Source organism: Ooceraea biroi, chromosome 1, assembly GCF_003672135.1.
Source record: "Ooceraea biroi isolate clonal line C1 chromosome 1, Obir_v5.4, whole genome shotgun sequence".
NCBI lineage: Eukaryota > Metazoa > Arthropoda > Insecta > Hymenoptera > Formicidae > Ooceraea > Ooceraea biroi.
The window spans coordinates 19,098,178-19,120,323 of NC_039506.1; the positions used below are offsets into that span (position 1 = coordinate 19,098,178).

The 22,146-nt window shown below is 39.8% G+C and overlaps 2 protein-coding genes across 5 annotated transcripts in view; one reads left to right on the forward strand and one right to left on the reverse strand.

Moving 5' to 3' along the window:
• Positions 1–467: 467 nt before the first annotated feature.
• Positions 468–5,752, forward strand: LOC105278008 (F-box-like/WD repeat-containing protein TBL1XR1). 2 transcript variants are annotated; one of them, XM_020031215.2, is made up of 7 exons: positions 468–561; positions 772–955; positions 1,395–1,682; positions 3,356–3,702; positions 3,792–4,136; positions 4,236–4,604; positions 4,744–5,752. In XM_020031215.2, the coding sequence occupies exons 2-7, from the start codon at positions 886–888 to the stop codon at positions 4,873–4,875; spliced, it is 1,551 nt and encodes a 516-aa protein (XP_019886774.1). In that variant the 5' UTR covers positions 468–561; positions 772–885; the 3' UTR covers positions 4,876–5,752. The 2 variants fall into 2 exon arrangements, with proteins under 2 accessions (XP_019886774.1, XP_011335081.1); XM_011336779.3 differs by lacking the exon at positions 468–561 and having other exon boundaries at positions 671–955.
• A 108-nt stretch (positions 5,753–5,860) lies between these two features.
• The window catches only part of LOC105278009 (diuretic hormone 44), a 40,994-nt gene continuing 24,708 nt past the window's right edge, over positions 5,861–22,146 (reverse strand). For all 3 annotated transcript variants that reach the window (XM_011336780.3, XM_011336781.3, XM_020031216.2), the window contains exons 2-4: positions 11,336–11,509; positions 8,310–8,639; positions 5,861–7,887 (exon numbers count right to left, since the gene is read on the reverse strand). In XM_011336780.3, coding sequence (XP_011335082.2) covers positions 7,861–7,887; positions 8,310–8,639; positions 11,336–11,509 — 531 coding nt within the window. In that variant the 3' untranslated portion in view covers positions 5,861–7,860. The remainder of the gene's footprint in view (positions 7,888–8,309; positions 8,640–11,335; positions 11,510–22,146) is intronic.

A 22,146-nucleotide genomic window follows, 5' to 3' on the forward strand; every position in this document is an offset into this window, starting at 1 on the left:
TATTAAAATAATAAAGGCTGATTTATCGTCAAATCGTACTACCTCATTCTCCAAACGAAGATAGTAGAGACTCGTAACGGATCCTTTTTACAACTACTTTGCAGTAGTACGAGTCAACCGTAGTTCAGAGAAAACGTAGTTTTTCTCAACCAATTCGCAATTCTCCAAGACAAGTTAACAGGCACAAATTTTGTCTTCGAATATACTCAATTTCTTGTAATCAAGTTCTTTACATGATGCTTAAAAAAAAGAAAATAAAATTTAAAAAATCAAGTTGAGCGCCTTTACTAGTTCCCGCGCATGCGCATTTCGTTTTCGCCAACACCAATCTCGAAGAGCTCGACCATCGATATAGCAATATGTACACTGAGGTGCATAAATGACTTCCTTTTTCGGTGTAAATGGTGTAGATAAGCGCGCCATCTGCGTGGTCGAATGTATGCTGCGCTTATCTACACCTATCTACACCGAAAAAGGAAGTCATTTATGCACCTCAGTGTACTCCTAAATTGTTGGTTGGCGCCGAGTCGCCGACGAGGAGCCGATGGGAGTTGTGTGAGGGTGCGTTCCGTTTCACGCATATGCGCGCATTTATCTATAATGAATGTTACGTATAATATATACAATGGAGGTTATGGAGATGTGATTTATCTATAATGAATGTTACGTATAATATATATAATGCGCGCATATGCGTGAAACGGAACGCACCCTAAATGTGTACACGCTGTTGCGTGCTGTGCACTTCGATCTTTCTCGATCTTTTTACAGTTATTTCGGTACCGAAGGTTTTTCCGTGGATGCAGTTACTTCTCCTGGTTAGACGCCGGTTTTGACGCGTCGTCGTTCTTGTCGCTAGACAATGCTATCGTGCTAGTACCGTGAATGTCAAGCACGATGAGCTTTTCTAGCGATGAGGTCAATTTCCTGGTCTACCGATACCTACAGGAATCCGGTGAGCCTCGACGAACATGAGTTTCATAACCTTTCACCTAGTTCACACACGCAGTTTCGCTCCTTCGGCGAGAGCTTGACGCCGTTGTCCTTTGTTCACTTTAAGAATAAAGTAGCCGACACCAAAATACCGGTATGTTACTTGATACTTCGATGCCGCGGAGAGGTTATAGAGACGAGGCGGAACGCGATGCGGATGATGCGGAGCGTAGCATCAAAATATCGAACTATGTTATTTGATACCGCGGCGCCGATGGCGAGGTTATGGAGACGAGACGCGGGGCGTAACGAATCGGCGGTTCGTGAAGCTACATATTAACGCGTCTTTACACGTGTATGTGCGGACTTTGTGAACGGCTCGCTTAGATTCAGCATCGTTTGAATGTGTTACTTTATTGTTACCTTAGCTACTTTTACATTTCTCTTTTCTTCTCGCACAGGTTTTCAGCATTCAGCGTACACCTTTGGCATAGAATCGCACATATCGCAGAGCAACATAAATGGGGCCTTGGTACCACCAGCAGCCCTCTTGTCGATAATTCAGAAGGGACTGCAATACACAGAAGCGGAGATATCAATAGGTGAAGATGGCACCGAGCAGAGAGTGGTGGAGTCCCTGTCGCTCATCGATGCCGTTATGCCAGATGTGGTCGCTACGCGTCAAAACCAAATCAATCAGCAGAAGCAGCAGGTGAAGACTGAAGTACAGGACACAAACGGCGAAGAAGGTATTCTATGTGCTATTGTACTGATGTAAGGTAATCTAATGTTTAATTGAAAGTACAGAGATTGGCTGAGTAGATGATTGATGATGATGATGATGATGATGGTTAAATTTAAATTTGTGTCTCAACAGAGAAAGGAATTGACGTTTGTCAACTGCATTCATTAAACTCATTGGCAATTGTGATCTTTGGTTTGACTTGAAGTTACATCTGTTGAGATGTAACTGCAAGCTGTATACATAATCTGTTCTTACAATAATTTGTTTTTAAATATAATCTTAGATATCAAAAAAACTTTCTTATTGGCTGATAAGCATCTTAAGATTATACGCAAGACAATCTTGATGTAAGAACGAATTAATGAGTCAGGATCTCACTTCGGCCTGTAAATATAGCTATATGTGAAACGATTTTACGCAAATACAAATAACAATTCATATAAAGCGTCTGTTAAATGCACGGTAGTAAGAAACTGAAGAAATGCATCATGTGCATATGAAGAAGAAATAACTCATTTGTTAATATCATATTGTAAGGGATAGTGTAACAGTGATACAAAGAGATGATCGACTTATATCCGTATGTCGAGATACTATATTCTGCTGCCGCCGAATTCATGCCACTCTTCATTATTTTGTCGGAATTACATCAAAGTAATGCGTCGCAAACTATCCGACACACACACACACACACACATGTACGACGAGAAAGTAGTTGGATGAAACTTGTGAAGCTTTATTTTAATTTTATTCTTATTGTTATTGTAAACTAACTGTAATATGTAGTCTTATTGTGAACATATATATTGTTCTGTTCTTCTCTTCGGGATAGAGAGACAGAAGAATGGCCTGGTACACCCTGGTCTGCGAAAGAAAGTTTCAAAAATTTTCCAGACCTCCTTACAATCCAGGCAGATTAAAACAGGACAGTGCCATTGATTACAGTCATTTCGCGAGTTATATCGTGTGTCTCCTTCGCGCGTGAGGATTGATGAAAAATATGTCTCTTCCATGAAGGAGCATATTTTTATATGTTTCTTCCATGAAAAAGCATATTTTTATCACCCGAGTACAGCCGAGAGTGATGCCATCTAACTCATCATCGATCTGTCTGTAAACTAGTGGCAAACAATCTATAACGTGTAACTCTCACATTTCATAATATAAATAGTGTTAAAAGGAAAAAAACAAAAAACAAAAAACAAAATCTGTTGTCGAATCACTGACTTCGAATCTGAGAAGCTTCTTGGATGACCAAAGCTAAATAAAATCTTTAGATGAAACAAATATAAACATGTAACTTGATTCTAAACAGCAAAACGAATAACGACAATTATTTGAAGATTAAAGATGTGAAGTAGTCGGTAGCAGATTTGTATCTGGCAGTGGTAGCTTACCTTTATTTTCATACATTTTTTTCTTGTGGCGCTGTGACTAGCAGAGTAGACAAACAAGTTACAGTTGACTTCACACCGTCATGTAGGTCACGAAACATTGTCTTTTGCACGTGTTGTGATTTCTTCAGTATCCAATATTCGACGCTCTCTGCATCAAGCTTCAAACTTGCGATAATTAATACACAATTGGAACAAATTATTGTAACTATGGTATTTTCTCCGCTCTGCCAATGGGTTCAATGTCGCAACTTCGTCAGTAGTCATTTTTCTCTTCCTCTAGTTATTACTAATGAAGGCGTTAGTAATAACGACCGAGGCGGCGACAGGGGATCAGAGATGGAAGTGGACGAGTCGGCCAACGAAGCGAATGCTGGTAGCAACGCTAGCGCGGTGGAGATCCCCGCGAGTAAGGCGACCAAATTACGAGGTCACGAATCCGAGGTATTTATATGTGCCTGGAATCCGAAGACGGATCTTCTAGCCTCTGGCTCGGGTGATAGTACCGCTCGCATTTGGGACATGTCGGACATCTCGCACGCACCTAATCAATTAGTCTTACGCCACTGCATCCAAAAGGGTGGTACTGAAGTACCGAGTAACAAAGACGTTACATCGCTCGATTGGAAGGTGAGGAAAATTGAACGATTTGCGAATGATTATTCTTGTTCATCTACGATAGCGCGCAAGCGACGTGTGTACATGTCGGAACGTTGCAGTGTGACGGCACGTTGCTGGCAACTGGAAGCTATGACGGATATGCACGAATCTGGACCACCGATGGCCGTCTGGCGTCTACGTTAGGCCAGCACAAGGGCCCGATCTTCGCTCTGAAATGGAACAAGCGCGGCAATTATATTCTGAGCGCCGGTGTCGACAAAACTACAATTATCTGGGACGCCGAGAGTGGACAATGCACGCAGCAATTCAGCTTCCACTGCGCGCCTGCATTAGACGTTGATTGGCAGACGAACACGTCGTTTGCTAGTTGTTCGACGGATCAATGCATACATGTATGCAAACTGAACGTGGACAAGCCTATCAAAAGCTTTCAAGGACACACGGTAAGTGGACAACGATTGCAGATATCCTCTTGGGATCAATTTAATCGACTGCAAGACGCGCTCTTTTCATCTTCCGTCTCCTTCCCACGCGTTTCGCAGAATGAAGTCAATGCGATCAAGTGGGATCCACTGGGAAATCTACTGGCCAGTTGCTCGGACGATATGAGTCTAAAGATCTGGTCGATGAAGCAGGACACGTGGGTTCACGATCTGCAGGCTCACAACAAGGAGATCTACACGATCAAGTGGTCGCCAACGGGACCAGGCACCCACAATCCGAACATGAATTTAACATTAGCCAGCGCATCGTTCGATTCTACTGTCAGATTATGGGACGTGGAGAGAGGTGTATGTATTCATACACTCACGAAACATACCGAACCAGTTTACAGCGTCGCATTCAGTCCCGATGGCAAGTTTCTCGCTAGCGGAAGCTTCGACAAATGCGTTCACATATGGTCTACACAAGTACGTATCGCTGCTATCAGCTCCTTTCTTCTACTCTTGATGCTCTTATGCAGAATACACCATTGTAATATACATATATGTACTCCGCATATGTAAAGTTGAATTTGATTAAACCGATTGGCCTTTCTCGTTTGTGCAGAGTGGACAACTGGTGCATAGCTATAAGGGCACTGGCGGTATTTTCGAGGTTTGTTGGAACAGTCGTGGGGACAAAGTCGGCGCCTCGGCATCCGATGGCAGCGTCTTCGTTCTCGATCTACGTAAACTATGATCACGCTCGTGCTGTAGAGCGTACATCTCAATAACTCAACAGTTTTACTATGATTCTCAACTGCCCGAGATTTCATCGATCCTTCAAAAACAGTCCCTTTCATTTTTATGTTACATCGGATGATTCACGAATGCGAAAGTTTTCACGAATGATTACTTTTTTTTTGACATACGAATGACAGAATTAGTTTCTAATGCTCGTGTTGTCATCTTTATTGTTGCAAGATGATTTTGCTACGATGAAATTTTAAAAATTAAAAATTAAATTAAAAACAGACTTCATTTTGTAAGGTATAAGAGAGATACTTGAGATATTTAATATAAATATAGCAAGGAATCCCTGATGTTCAATTTTGATTTTGGATTACCTAATATAGCTATTCAAGTTATTTTGAGTATTCTTGGGCATGCTCATGCACAATTTCATAATAGATGCATTTCGAAGGTATGTATGCATACGTATATATACACACACACATACGTATATTATATGCATCTTCATGATATAAAATCTTTTTTAAGTTATTAATTTTTTAAATTTTTGATGCATTAGAAAGAAAGATGTGCTGGAAAATGTTTTAATTACGAGCGAATTTTGATTTAAGACTGGAGACCCCCTTTGTTCGTCATTCCCTTGATATCTTCTTAAGAATATTCGACAAAGGAAAGAGGAAGTGTACATTAATAATATTTTTAACCGTGATACATACTCTGTACAGCTATAACAATCGACAGACATATTTACAGAGAAATGAATCGATATCTTTATTTACTTGAAGCGATTAATGAATATTATTCCAGTCGTATGTGTAGTAATAGTGTATTAAGTATTAAGAGTGGATTACGTCAATAATAAAGAAAAGATAAATTTTTTTAAAGAAGAACTATGTGATTGCGATTGAAGACGCCACCCATTATTCGTTAATCATCTTAATAATTAGTACTACTAATTTTATAAGGATACACGCAGATACTTAGCATTGGTGTTCATCGAACGAAATTTATTATCATTTATTATTATTAAACGACGTATTATCATCACAAGCGTAATCATATCTCAAGTATAATCATATTATTTGAAGCATAATCATATCATTGTCTTCAAGTATAATCATATTACTATCTCAAGCATAATCATATTATTATCTCAAGCAACTTAATGTCGTAATAACAATAATAATGGAATAAGGCGATCTACATGTAGGAAAATTATACGTCGAACATATGATAATATAACGGAGAATTGTCTATATGTCGCTTCAATTATACTTTCTTTTAAATAAATAATTACTTATCGCTACGAACTAATGCAACATGCACGTATCTAACATATACGTATTTAAATATATCGATTCGTCGTTCGTCGATGACAGATTACATCTCGCACAATTTGGAGCATCCAATAATAAAAAGGAAGGAACGATTCTGCGGAAAGTGTGTCTACTCTAATTTCTAACATTGATCTCTAAATTGTTATTGACAAGAATTATTAATAATATTCTGCTTGATTCTTCTGGATTTTCCTCGAACACTTTAATAGTTAGAATTATTCATTCGTCTGAAATTGTTTAATCCGCACGTTCGTCGATGAAACGTATTAAAACAATTGTACAAGTCAACGTGAAAGTATCCTGAAGTGTCGCGACATCGCTAAACGATCAACGTTAACAATGCTAACAATGTTAACGAAATGTGTACGAATATTTCCACGAGGCCTTCCATTTCTTTATCAAATAAATATGCAATTACAACAAATTAACGAAACACACGCAACTATTACAGTTAAATTAACATGAAAATTAACGAAGCGCGATAATAACAATAAAGATAATTAAGCGCGGTGTGCGTAATGGAAAATTATTCCTAAATTAATACGCGCAGGATATACACACGCGCGTGTTGTACTCATGGAAACCTTGACGCGTCGCGGAGATCCTCCGGGATTCGCGCATCGGCGTTCATCCCGGAGGATTATCCGCCACGCGGTGTGCATACGCTCTCCGGATCCCTTCACGAGATTCGATTCCTACGAATTCGAATTGGCGGATAGTTCCTCCCGACATCGTCGATTAACACGCTACACGCAGAAAAAATAGACTTCGTGCAGAGATGCAAACAGCAGGTACATACGAGGTGAGCGCCCGCCGCGTCCAACAATCCAACGCGGGGGCGATGCAGGTATCGATAGAATCAAGTTATTTGTACATTTATCGTTGGCGAGAGGATCAGAGTGCGGTGAGAGTGTAACAAGTCTATGTGTCTCCTCGTTACGCTACATCCCGTGCGACCGCGATCAATTAAATACGCGCTAAGGAAGGATCGGACAACCAGGTCATTCTCTGCGAGATATAGGAGAGCCTAAAAAAATCACAACGTGTAATACTGCTTCGTTAAGCTTCTCTCTCTCTCTTTCTTTCTCTCCGCGTCCGAAGAGGCCAGATACAGAAAGCTAGAAATGAAAAACCGCGTCGCGTTCCCATGCGATTGTCCGAAGATGTGAATTATTTGCTAATTATAGGAGACGCGGAACAGCAGAGCCCAATCTATCATGCGCCATGTCGTATCTGCGTCTTCGAACGGTACAGTCGCCCGATTCTCATTCCACCCCCGAGCTCTATCATTACATATAATAATTGTGGTCACGCAACGCAATAAATAAACGCTTAAGCTAGGCGTAGAGAAGAGTCAACGAGAAGACAGAAGAGAAGAGTCGAATACTGTGCACGCGGAAGGTTTCGATCTCTCCGATGGATGTGATCAGCGACGGCGCGCCTGAACTCTTGTTGCCAATTGGGAAATTCAGCAAGCTATCTTCACGTATCTTCACGCATCGTCAGAATCTTCTGGGATTATCTGTCAAACGGGGAACGGATAAACGGAAAGAAGAGATACTCGATGAAAGAATGCAGCAATGACGATGGTCGATTTAAAGTCACAATATAGTAAAGCTAAAGGTATCAGAATAGTGATCTTCCTCTGCAGATCACTATAGGCGAAGTTCATTAGCCTGCACCTGAAACAATAATGTTATCCTTATTACAAACATATATATATATTTTTTCATATATATTTTTTTTCATATATATGAAAAGCATATCTAATTTATTTAATTAAATAAATTTGCTCTCCATCTACATTTGCATATAGATAAAAAGGGAAATTATTAATAAATGTATTATTTATTATTAGGAAATATTTATTATTAGAAAATTATTAATAAATATATTAATAGACAGAAAACTAAAGAGAAACAAGACTACATAAATATTTGAAAAGCGAGAGAACAGTGGTTTAATTAAAAGCAAATCTTTCAATTAATATAATAAAAATTCAATTACTTCAAATTACATTCAAATTTAAAGCCAATATCGTTTAACATGCAAACGATTTTGAAGTGGGATTGGAAATGAGGCGAAAATATTGAAAATTATATACCTTGGCCATCCGGTCGTCCTGTGGTCCCGGAGCCTCCTCGATCCACTCGAGTCTGTTGGACGGCGCGGTCCAGTCGTGGCCGTTTCTCGTGCCCGGTTTCACGAAGCTAGCGGCGTCCGTTTCGTAAAACTCGGGCACGGATCTCTTGCCGATGCTGTCGAGGACGAGGCGATTCTCGTTGATCTGCCGCTGATCTTGCAACGCCTTCCTGCGCGCCAGCTCCAGCAGGAACTTTTGTCTCAGCACATCCAGATTGTTGACGATCGACAAAGAGCCAATCCTCTTGGCACGCAACGTGCCGAAATTGTTGTCCGTTTCCAGTAATTCACTCTGTCAAAAAGAAGAAAATATCGCGTTAATATTTAAAGAATAATATATATCATAAAAGCAAGAGCGAGAGAGAGAGAAAAGTTTGCGAAGTAACAGACATTTTGCCAGTAAAGCTGTAACGTAAAATTAATTGCTCGTTAACGAACGTTCTTTGACCTTTCTTATCGCTCCTTCATCATCGTATTTCTTCTTTTTCAGTATCGTCCGTTGTTTCATCATCGTAACTTAAATTTCGTTATCGAAACCTTGGTCGTTATTTTATAAATGAACTTCTTTTATCTTCTTTGTGTTATCTTATCTTTTTCATTTTTTTATCTTTGACGATAAAGTGTTAGATATGAAGTGGCGTTATGCGAAATGGTAGTTCACCGCTGCGGAAAAGAACCGCGACGTGACACTCATTAAATATTCAGCGTTAAATATTCCGACGGCAGTCATTGCCGCGATTGAAACTCCGTAACTAGGCGAGACCGTATTTCGGATTCGAGCGAACGAACAATCGAGTCCACGAGAGCGTCGTAAGTGTTAAGGGCAATTTCAGATTTACGTGCTACCCTCCTGCACACAAACCTGTCCAGTAGGTACAATTTACTGTGTGATATCTCCCCGAGCAGCAGTTTTACCTTTACCGCTCTTTTACGCCGCGTTTTACGCCTCCTCAGAGATATCTCGCTCGTGTATTTTACTGCATATTTTCGCAAAACGATTTTCACTCAAAGAGTGTTCATCCTCTCCTCTCTCATCTTCTTCTTCTTCCTTATCTATCTTTTTCTTTTTCATCCAATTTCTTCTTCTTTCTCTTCTTTTTCTTCTTCTTTCTCTCTTTCCATCGCATAAAATCGGCTAGTTAATTTACCAGCAACTGTGAATTTAACGCCAAGAGATCCGAGGCTGCAATCTCAAGCTGTCTCGGATTGCGAAGCGAGAACTGTTTTCTCTCAGCTCGCGTGGTCGCGCGATATGTCAAGCCAAAAAACGCGCATTTATAAAGTTGGCGAAGGATGAACGATGAACCCGAGTCGCGGATAACGCGATCGCAATATTGCCACTTTTGCACGCTTTGCAACGCAAATAAAAAGTTCCGGTATGCGGAGCCGCGGACTAGCGCTCTTCAGGCGTTCCCTGCCTACATTCGTTTTACTGCCATGGCTCGCAATTTTCTCCCAGGTCACTGATCCAAAGCAAACCACACGTGAATCATGAGCATGCATTTTTTTCTCTTCTTTTTTGAAAGAAAGAAAAAGAAGGAAGCTCCAAAAACTGTCGGATCGAGAAAGAAAGAGAGGAGTAACTCGCCTCTTCGTGACGATCGCGGAGAAAACCGGCGCATGTCTCAATAGCGATGTATACCTCAATTTTTCTTGATTTTATTAATTCTTTGTTTTACATTAATTTTATTAGTTTTATTTATTTTATATCAATTTTATTATATTTTTAATTAACTTAATATAAAATTTTACACACACATTAATTTTATATGAATATCTCAATTGTCATTCATTTTCGACGCAATACGCCCAAATGAAAGAACGCATTCTAGCGTTTCCGTCTCGTTTTCATCTCATCTCGCGAAATGGAACTCCGCGGGTATGGGCGGGAAATAAGGAGACGCGAATCTAACGCAGCTATGGGATCCCAGGAGCGTACAGAAAAGTGCCGCGGAGACGTTCTGTCATTCATAAGATTCATCAATTCCTCGTTGATTCAATTATATCATATATGTACTCCGCGACGCGCGATCCACATCATTCTCCGGCGTGCCGAAAGCGGAGCGCCGAAGTCTCCTCCATGCGTACTATGTGCGGCGTTACGCACACGCACGCAAATCTTTAAACACCACGGTGACGCGGACGGTGATCGATCGTTAACAATTCAAAGGCGTACGCGTACCCACGTACGTACGTTTATATGTGAGCTCGACGGGACGTGTCTCGCGCTTTTATCGAATAGTTCTCGCACAATAGTCCTCGCGAACATCGCCGCTCCGCGAGGAATAAACGCGATTTCTACGAGCGCAATTTATCGACAGATTATTGATGACGTTGCCTTATCACATAGAGACTTTCGCCCTTTGAGAGAATCGATTGCATTTTACGCACACGCGCGAAATTTTTATTAAAATATTATACAATGAAAAATAAATATACCCTCAATTATAAAAATAGCATTGCGATCAGTGAAGTTTAACTGATAAATAAAATAAAATCAATCTTTTTATATTTGGTCCAATATTTGATTGTTAAAAGCGATAGAATAAAAGAAGATCGTTAGCAAAAAGTGAGACAAACGAGTATCAGTAGTTCAACAAAAATGACTGAGAACTAATTTCAGCAAATTCACATCATTGTTGATTTAATCAGTGACATTTCAATCGATTCAAATTAAGAGAGTGCTACGCGATATTTTTATTTATTTAACACATTCTTAGGAGTTTTCGTGTAACTCTCCATTTATGCCTCAGTGTTATCAATGACAAATTCTACACAATAGAACATACCATAACTTTTCCATCAGCAATTTCCATTATTTAAAGGCTTCATAATCATAAAATATTTTATGTCATCACCAATTCATCATAAAAGTCGCTTTTATGAAGGACTTGTTAAAGCTAAAGCGACCGAATGTCGTTTGCACGCGTCACGATGACAACGGACATGATTATCGTGAATTATTTACGTCAGTCCGAGCAAACATACCTCCAATTCTGGCATCGCTCGATCCGGCAGTAGGAAAATTTTGGGACGACGGTCCGAGAGTTCCCTCTTCTCGTACGGAGACAGCGGCGCGGAACTTATGAGGTTGATTGTCGTCGTCAACATCAGAATGCCGATCAGTACCATCGTGCAAGCGTGTAAGTTAATAACGTTCATCTGAAACATAAAGGGAATACGTTACAGATGATAATGGTCAGTTGGCAGACGGAATACTTCTACATAGATTAGATCGCTGACGTAAAAAGCTCTCGTCAGTGTCGCCTTTTTTTCCTTCTAAGGCTTCGACCGTGTTCGGCAATTCACTTCTCCTTGATGTGTTAAATTACATTAAAGGCCGGTGGCCTTTATGCTCACGTCGTGGTCTCAGCATCCACAAAGTGCATCAAGGGATCAATGGATCCAAGCATGGATGCTTTGTCAATGGAAAACCATAATTATATTATAAAGATTTTTTATTAAATCTGGTTCACCTTTTATAGATTACATCATCGCAAACGTTAATTAAAACTATAGAATTAATTAAAATTATAGATTCTGAAAATTATAACTCGTTATTATTTATTCAATTTTATTCGTCATAAATACCATAAATAGGAGAAAGGTAAAACGTCCTCGATTCCCTGCCATATCGATCTTATATCGATAGAATCAAGAAAAGAGAACCTTGAAAAAAAATATATTTTTGTAAGTGGATCATTAAATGTACAGATGAACTTTCTACGTCGTGGAAACGAAGTAAAAGGGAAATCGGCAGGAAAAGCGAACGAGTACACGCGTTAGATTTTTTGCGTGTCGAGTAGCTCTCCTTCCTCGGAATTCCATTTTCTTGCTGGTTTCAAGAGCAAACAGTCTATTATCAGTCTCATCTTGTCCCATCCATCACAGGATAACTTACGAGGAGGAGACGAGTTTCAGCGTGGCAGCAGGTGAGAAGAGTTACTTTGTCGTACGGATTGCTTGCCGTGCCAACATCCGGTTGGTCTCGGGCCTTCTGTGTCCCTCGATTCGAGCGTTAGATTACGAGTCAAGCATGAGCATCCAATCCAGGAGCAACCAGAGAAAGAGAGAGAGAGAGAGAGAAGGGGCTGCTATCATCGTGTTAAATTACTTTGAGACTTTGTGGATTTGGGGTCGAGTTGCAACTCTCGCACGCGACAACGTTTCCCGCAAGATGTAATGTAGCGCGCGCTTTATACGACATATGGCGCTTTACAGGCGCATCAAAAGCGCCGACGATTCGAATCCGCATCCGATTAATCCTTTGCGGTCCACGTTGATTGCGAAACTACAAGGACATTAAGCGTTTTTTAGCTTTGGTTATCTTTTTAGTGTAATCTAACATAATCAGTGATCAGTTTATATTGCTTAGAAAATTTTATGGAGATTCTAATAATGCAGCTTGCTAATCATAATTATTGCATAATTAAATTTAATTAAAATTTACAAAATTCTAAATAGACAAGGAAATTTATATGAAGAATTCTCGTGAAACATCATGCCAAGTCTAGTTTGACAGAGGAGCGCAACATTTAACGCGTGCGCGAGGACCAACGTTTCCGTCGAAACGTCGATGTCGTTTTCATCATCGTTGTCGTCATCGTCCGGGTTCATTAACACCGCGGGCTTAATTTGCCGTCCGTAATTTAAGGCCGTCCGTCCCGAGCTTTCCAATTACCGCGTCGCGAGTCGGCCTCAACTCGATTGCAAGTCAACTTCGTTCCGTTGCTCGCGCTCCCTTCGCCACGGCCCACGGGTCCTTTCTTTTCGGCATTGTGCCTGGTAACCGCGGGTTGCCGCGGTGAATTTTTTAAATTAATGCCCGGACAAAGTAGTACGTCACACCGTGTGGAGATTAAACACTTCGTGAACATGCGTTTCTTTTCTTTAGAACGCGGAATCAAAGAGAAATCGACAGAATTTATTGAGCGCGAAATGCACGTATTCTTTCCCGCATTTCTTTCTTTGCCCTGTTGCTTGTACGTGCTTTATTCGCGGTAAAGTAAGGATTATCTTCTCCTCGGAGAAAGAGAGAATTTCTTGTCACGTGTCGTGAGATTTCGTAGCGAGATTTAAAGAGGCAGTCGCTTTTGCGTTTTTACGATTTGTCGCTTCAGAACTCGTGTCTCAAACGCCTCCGCAAACGAATGAAAGACTTCACATCGCGGTAGAACAAAAAGTGAATAAGAAGGATGCAAAGCTGCAGAAAGAACAAAATATGCGAAAAACAATGCGACCAGAGATAAAAATTGCAAAAGAGCAGAATGCGAATGAACGTGTGTACACGCATGACAGACATATAATTATGTAAACTCGTGTTGTGCAATTAATTCCTTTCAGCAAGACGAGTGAGATGTTCAGCATTGCGAGAAAAATCGATGAGCACACGCAGTGCTTCGTTCTCGGACGACACGACGTGATTAATAAAATTTAGAAGATTGTACGCGAAAAGAAAATATTCTAGTTAAAGTTCAAGCTTTAATTTTACGCAGTCGATTAGACAGAAGTGTCTAATAATGTGATGCTAATGTTATCGAATCGTAATAATTAAAATTTTGCTACTGATAGTGAAATTCGCATTGTAATTCGCGTGCTTAAATGATAATATAATCAGTGCGTTAACAACAATCAGTCGAGCCATTGATCATTGGTCGGCGCCGAAATTCCGTGTTAATAAAGGTCAATTGTGATCCCGTAATATTTTGCAACTCGGTTAACGCGCTTAATGAACCGGATAGTCATCGGTCACGTTAATAGATATCACTTGTCGACGCTGCAACATATTTTTGTGCTGAGCGATATGCTCGGCGTAATCTCAGTCATAAAGTGAAGAGAAGCAAACAATTAATTTAATTAATTGCTGATATCCACCATCTAAGTTTACAAATTAAATTAATGTTTAAATTCAAAAGGACTTTTATAAATCTTTAGAAAATCGCTGACTATTCTCGATTCCAGTCGAGACCGCGACACGTTCGCGATTGCTCCGAGATACGATACCAGTGGAGCAATCCTACTCAAATTAGACAACGCCAGAAGGTAAAAGAATACGAGTATAATTTCACATGAAGCTAAATGATTATTTCAACTAGTCACGTGACACGATGATTGTCGAAGGCGGTCCGCAAAATGCTTTTACACTTTGACTTTGGCTGAATCTGATTTTCAGTTCAGATTCGTTTTGCTCAAATTCAAATTTGTTTCAGATTTCTTCAGATTTGTCCGCGTTCACGAACGACATTACGGATCCGAGGGGTTGTTATTCTGGCGAGGGTAACGGAGGCTACGCGGCAAATTGGTACGCGAATCGCAGGTCAAATTACCCTTCTCCTCGTCCGCATGACGCGGCACATCAGCCCGTTGATGCACACAAGTGCCCATTGATTGAGTGGGTCATTAATGTGTGCACGAGTGCATCAACGTGCGCGGCATTAACGCGTCGCGGGACGTATCAGTATCGCGGGACGCGCGATATTTCGGGCACCGATAAATGTGCAATGATAATGCGATAATAGCGCAGCGTTTTTCCTGCCTTTTAATTACTTCCTTCCATTTCCTTCTATTTCTCGCGCTTTCAGTATTCGTGTTCTCACGGCGATGGAGATTCATCCGGTATATGAGTGTTCGGAGGGTGTTTCGCGACCGCAACGCCAGTATAATTTAAAAAAAATATTTCACAGAACGTGTAATATTCAGTACTTCCGTTTTTCGCGCAAAATGAACTGAGAATATATTGGAATTATAAAACGCGTCCTTTTTTGTGTAAAATTGCAAAACTACGTTTCGCACGATGCATTCATGCTCGTGCACGAAATAAAATTCAAAAAAATGTATGCACACGCACATATATGCTGATCATCTTTATCTACTTCGAGAAAAAAAGAGAGCTAAAAGAGACAAGCGACGATATTTCTGCGCGTAAAGTCTAATTTATCCCAGTTTATTTCTCCGTTCCTTAAACTTTTTCACAGCAACTATTCCTGATCGCGAACTTGTTTCCCCACGCACGCAAAGTTCGCGAATCTTTTCTTCTTGTTTCACTAGCTCTTCTTGATCGAGCGAGATATTGAGTTTGCGATCTCGCGCTTTTAAATTATAATCTTTGAACATGTAATTATAAGAAACAAATTTATATGAAGGATTTTGCACAACAATTTTTTTTATAATCGAGTGCGTTTTGGATTAAATCACGAGCACAAGAATCGCCTCGAAGATCCATAAAAGAAAAAAGATTGTCATCGATCATTTGTGAATAGCCATGTATGCAAATGATGTTAAAAAAATTAAATTAATCAACAAATTCAATGGAAAGAAACAAACGAGAGACATAATTTTTACATAAAGTGCACTTTGAATAAAGTCATGATCGTATAAAAGTTACTCGCACTTCGACGCTTACAAAGCTTCATAAATATTTATCATTCATAATGCAGAATCATTAATATCTCGACATAATTCTCATGAAGAAAAGTTTAATTGCTCGCTAAATTCCTCCTTTTGACGTCGAAAGGAGATACAATAGACCAAAATGCTCTGTACGTGTATCATAAGCGACCGCCTACTCTCCCGTACCTTTGCATCTACATCCATGTAGAATGGTATTTACTGATGGATACCGGCACCGTAATTCGCTATGCAAATTCTCATTAGACATCCTTCTCACCGCTCTCAATTCTCCCTCGGAGTCGGGATTTACGCGGAGATTGAGATCCACGTATCATGCATCACGTAACGCCGAACATGACTGTTTATTTCTCTACCGGATTTGCGTCTTCCTCTCCTCTCTTTCTCTCTTCGGCTTGAAAAAGGAAGATTCGCGATACTTAATGAAGATAGAGATGCGCGCGCGCGCGGAATCGCTACGAGTCCTGTAATTTCCAATTTGTCCCGGTCCGTTTTCATGTCTCTCGTCGAAACGCAAATAAACCGAAAGGAAAATGACGCAAAAAGCTCGGAAGCTCGTTTCGTATGCAAATACACGTAACGTCGCTCGATGTAACGTGACGCGGCTCTTTCGGGACCAGGCGAACCGGATATCTCTCGTGTGTAGAGAACGATGTACTCCGGTTACCCTACAGTTAATTATCTTTTGATTAGTTAATTAATTAATTAATTATCCTTTTTATGGCTGGATCCCAACGCCGTCTGTACGTTATGTTGAATAAAAAAATTATTATTCACATTAAACATACACATACACCGCCCGCTTTCAGATACTACTTTCGACCACTTCCGATTAATCATTTTTGCCTCAGAGGGCCTTTATAAGTGGAATAGGAACAAAATGCCATGACATTTGCACTTTATTCCAATTCATATAATATTATGTTCATTTAATTATAATTTAACGAGCTCATCTTTTTCTGCGGAAAGCAGATTGTGAATTTTGGTCGACGTGGTGTAATTTATGTGTGTTATCCTCGCTTCGAGTCTCCAAAGACAGACACAAAACTTCTGGAAGGCTCGTACGCGCTTTTGCATGCGTAAGCTTAACGCTAATGTCAGATGCGTTGACGGTAGAACTAAAAATCAAGATAAATTTCTATGAAACTTCGTGCCGCGATTATAAATTATAAATTAAACTCCGTGTCCGCTCGGGTCACTCCAATTTTCCGCAGCGGAATTTTTCACAGAGCTTTCACGCTGCAATAATGTCGTCCCGTTCTCTCCGGCGAAATTTCGCGTATCGGTCACCCATTATGATTATTATTTTTGCCACGTTATTATTCACCTTTCTTTTTTCTCTCTACAGAAATATCGCGTATCGTGAATCATAAATTTTCGAATTTTTCACGCTCATCATTACGCGCGCCCGTCGAAACCCAATAAGTATTATCAATCGCCGCACGAAGTAGAACGAGTAAATTTATAGTCCGACGTACACGCGTCGTCCCCCAGCTATCACTCGAGCTGTGAGGGAGATGACATATTACGTGATCTTTCAATCAAATGGATTTCCGCATGAATCATGAGATAGAGGGAGATTTTAAATGTATCACCGAGACAGCTATCAGATGTTCAACAATTTTGATCAGGGAGCAAAAAATTCCGAAACGAAAATCAAATATATCAATCTAATTTAATTTGCAATAGAAATGAGACGCAAGTCAATAAGTTGTATGCGGACTAGAGTAAGCGCGATAATATTATATTTAGATATCTAGATTATTATTATATATATTTAGATTATTATTATGGCTAATTATATGTTATTACTATTTGTAATTTTCGTTTCCCACGTACAACGAGTTAAAACTGTTACATCGAAAATCTCGAAAACGAAAAGTCGCAGTAATTACATTATCAATTATATTCTAACGATGATATATGGATTTGATGATTTAACAAGCATGTCTCGCGATCAGCCGTCTGTTCTACGCGACCTGTAAATTACCCACGTGAACTACGTATTAGACGAGCAATGTGAGAGTGTAACAGCAACATGCCGTTTAGTATGCCAATTTTACACGTAGCAAAGTCGAAAATCCTGATATATCCTTACAATCGAATCGCGCGATCGCATTTTCGCTAATCGATTCCGAGCGCGCACCACCGTTTGCAAGTTAACCGATCTTATTAACCCTCGGGGGGGGGGGGGTGATCTGTATCTCCGGCATGTTATTTCCTTGTTTATCGAACGTAGGGAAATGAAATGTAGAAAGAGGCACACTCGCGTTACCCGATTTTCTCTCCTTTCTCTCTCTCTCTGTCTGTCTCTCTCTGTCTCTCAGTCTCTCTGGCGATTCTCAATCACGGCGAAATTCCGTGATATTGGTGAGTAGCGTACCAGCGACGCGGATTGATGCGTTTACGTCGATGCCCACGCGAAGCTTTTTCCGCGTCCAATATCTCGTATGTACGTGAAAAACGCAGCAGAAGGACCTCTCCGATTGAGGAAGTACGAAAAATGAAGGGATGAAACGTGGGATGAAAGGACGTGGCCCCCAATCGAGTAGTTTTCGACTGCAATAGTCTTTTCACGTGTCTGATAGTCGAGAAATTGAGGGTGAATGTTTTAAGGAACGTGTTGACGATCCTCGAAACACCACGAAGGATATTGCAAATATTATTCAACGCAATCAGAAGATTAATATCTTCTCGGAGATCACGTTTCTGCAAAAAGAGCAACATGTCGCGCGCGTTGTCCGAACGAGAAGATTGAGAGCAATTCGATCGTCAGTCACGAGTAAATATAATTTATCGACGAGCAGAAAGTGAGCCGTCTCAATTAAAAATTTCTAATATATCTTCGCAAAAGAGAGATTGGATATTTATTGGATTTCCGCTTGGGACACACTCTTCAAGAGTGGCTTCTGCTCTTTCCTAGTGCGGCGAACACTGAGAGTTCACGCTTTGAATGTTCAACTTTTTTCGTGGTCCTTACAGAAGGATCAAATATTAGTCGAAAAAAATCTCGAGCTCTGCAGCTTCATTTTGCCAAGCTTTATTAAAAAATGATTGTTTAATTCCGGAATTCGCTAGCGTGCACGAGCAAAGCATGGAGTACATTTGTTTCGAGCAAATATCACGTTTTCGTGATGAGAATATTATCGTAGGAAGATTAAAGAAAACGTTTTGCGATATTCTAAGAATTCCAACATTGCGAAATGTTGAATAATCTTGGAAGATTTTGAAGCTGTCTCGTTAATATCAAATACACATCTGCTTGCATCATTAAACTATAATAAAATAAACAAATACACTTGCGCAATATCTTTCTGAATAACGAGAGATGAGAGATGTAAAGAAATCACAATAAAGAAATCATATTTTAAATCGAGTCTATTCCGAGTCTCGATATCAATATTTCAATATTTCATAACCTTAACTAAATTTGCCTCGTAAGACGCGAAAAATACGAAGAAATATCCTGAATTCCATAATCATGTTGAATGTAAATCAGTGTTGAGTGTAAAAAAATTTGACAAGTTCACAAACGGTCGGCGGTAATCGCTAAGATATTAATAATATACCTCCGTTTTCCTTCATCAATTAACGTAGAAGTCGATGGCGCATCGCAAAGCCGGGCAAATGAAGATGCAAAATCGCGGAGGAGCCGGACGGAGGCGGGCATATCGCTCAATGTAGCGTGCCTCCTAAAAACCGTCGATTCAAACGTCATGATCGCCAGGCTGTCGAAGTGCGGGCGGATCGTTACGTCAAATTATAACGCGGGAACGTATCATTTGCTACCCAATGTACCCGGACGTGTGCGTAACATGTGGACGCGACGTCCGCAATATTTGCGCGAGCGCGTGGAATCAGATGGCATTTATGGGATATACAACACAGAGAGTCCATGTTTCTTTCTTCGTGAAGTGCGAGCACTTCACAATCACGATAAGATAAAAATAAGATCAGCCGATTGATCGAAGATTGTCATCTGATCACCGTGTTCCATCTTATCTTCCGCGTTCTCCACTTGAGTGGGAGTACATTTGTTTCTGTTTCAACTACTTCACCGCAATATTGCTGACAAGATCTGTCTCTGAACGCAGACTTTCCCTCGTGCGTGATATTAATTAAATAATCCGGATCGCATTTAAATAACAATGGATTGAACTAAACACACATTTATAATAGCACACAATATAGCTTGTCGTATATTAATTTTATAATAGACAATATTTAAAAAATAAAAACTTTTTCTAAACTTCTTCAAAACATTGCTTAAGTATTTAGACGCAACCCGGATTGCTTAGTTAATCATGTATTTAGCTTGTAACAAATCGTGAAATTTTCGGAAAAATGATGATGTTTTTCGATAATAAAATACCGAGAGCTGTGATAAAGATTGAATCGATGTTTCTCGTAAACAGAAATAATCATCACAGTGGTGACGCGACGTCAATAACAATAGTTGTCATCTAAACGTTTTGCGATAATATCAATTAATATCAGTAAATAGACAGTGTCATTAAAAGTTGATTAAAACTTGCGCTGGCATGCAATTAAAATTAAAGTGATCGAGATCTAAAATATTGATATTGCGATACCGCGCTGTTTTGATGAATTTATTGTATATCCGATGCACTCGGCGTGTTCACAAGTATTATGACATTATCATCTCTGATTCACGTCAATCCGCCGTAATCATTCGTAATAAATAAACACATGAATTATACATGATGCATGAGATTTAATCTCTTTTTCTCTACTGGTTTTGAAAACTTATTATAATCATACATATTTGTTGCTTATATATGTATATCTTTCAAGTTATATCTTAGCTATATTCATTATATTGCGATACAAATTATTTAAAATTGGGATCTCGTCTTTTTACGATTTTGAAAAATTGATATTAAAGCCTTCAAAGCATTATTAAGCTGATTAAATATATTATTTATAAAAATAGAGAGAATTAAAACAAAGATCAGAATTCATACGTGCTAACATAATATCATAAATAATGCAATAATTGTTGTTGTCAGCTCTCTGAAGCAATGCTAATCCATTCGGTTCGTGTCAAAGCACATCCATTGAGCAGAAAGTAACCGCGCATTCTTTCGCACAAAGGGTCGCCCCCGTTCATTCATCACTTGATGTAGACGACGCGCGGCGCCGCAGCGCTTTAATTCTAGAGCATCGCTTTAAACGAGCGTCGACGGCGGCAGCGGTTACCGGCGTCGCGGCGGTCGCACGTGACCGAATTTAATTTAGCCAACACCTTCGAGACGTTCGGGTAATTTTTCATCAGTCTTTCTCTCCTTTCTCTGTGTCTTTATCTTCCCCTCTTCTCTCTCTCTCTCTCTCTTTCTCTTTTTATCTCTCTTGCTCTCTTTTGCTCTTGATTTCTTTCGTGCTCACGTATTCACGCCTTCTTGTCCGTAAAATATGATTTGTAAGTATGCGAATCACGGCTTCGCATTTGTCTTACCTCTCTCACCGTAATTCCCTCGTTAAGGGAGGATTTAAGGGAGGATTTAAGGGAGGATTCGTCCGTTCTGATCCTGCATCCACATGGCACGTCTCGTAAACTTTCGTCGCGTTACTGATTCTGTTAAAAGCAAGACATCTTTGCGACTCTCGAGGATCAATTTAATCCTCCCAATTGCGCATTGAATAGATAGATATGTTTATTGAGCTTTGTTTTGAGATTTTTGGAATACACTGTGCGAATTACAATTGATAAAAGTAATTATTATTGACTCGTTGATATCACACAGTTGAGGGATAATATAGAAATGAGAAAGAAAGTGCGAAAGCCCGTGTGTTTTTAATTTTTGTGTGTTTTTTTTCGAACTATAACTTTTTTTATGTTTGTTCTGACAGGCTGATGTATTTATAGGCGTACGAGGATTTTATTTTTGCCCGGATGATTCAAGCGAAAAATTTAATAGTCCCTCAGGGCTGTGGCTGTATTTACAATAGCATAGAGTGATCCTTTTTTTAACAACGGAAAAGCTGGATCACTCGATTTTTAAATATTAAACAGTGCGCTGTCTCCATTGAATTTATTCCCGATCGCGTCCCGAATCACTTCGGTCTGAAGTTTCACGCTCGAGGATGCTCAAATCAGAGCAATAATATTTTCAAAATGCGTATGGAACCCGCGATAACTGCATGCAATTTGCGTGTAAATCAAAACCGCCGACTGATAACGTGAATTTGGAAATATACGTTATACAAACACCCGATGCAATAATGATTCGCGAAACATTTGCATGGCAATCCTTGCAGTCGGAAACTACACACGAACGAGTACACATTCCGCCTAACGAATATTAAAATATTAAAATAAAATAATAAATAATAATATGTAATAAAATGGAATAATAAAAACAAAATGGTAG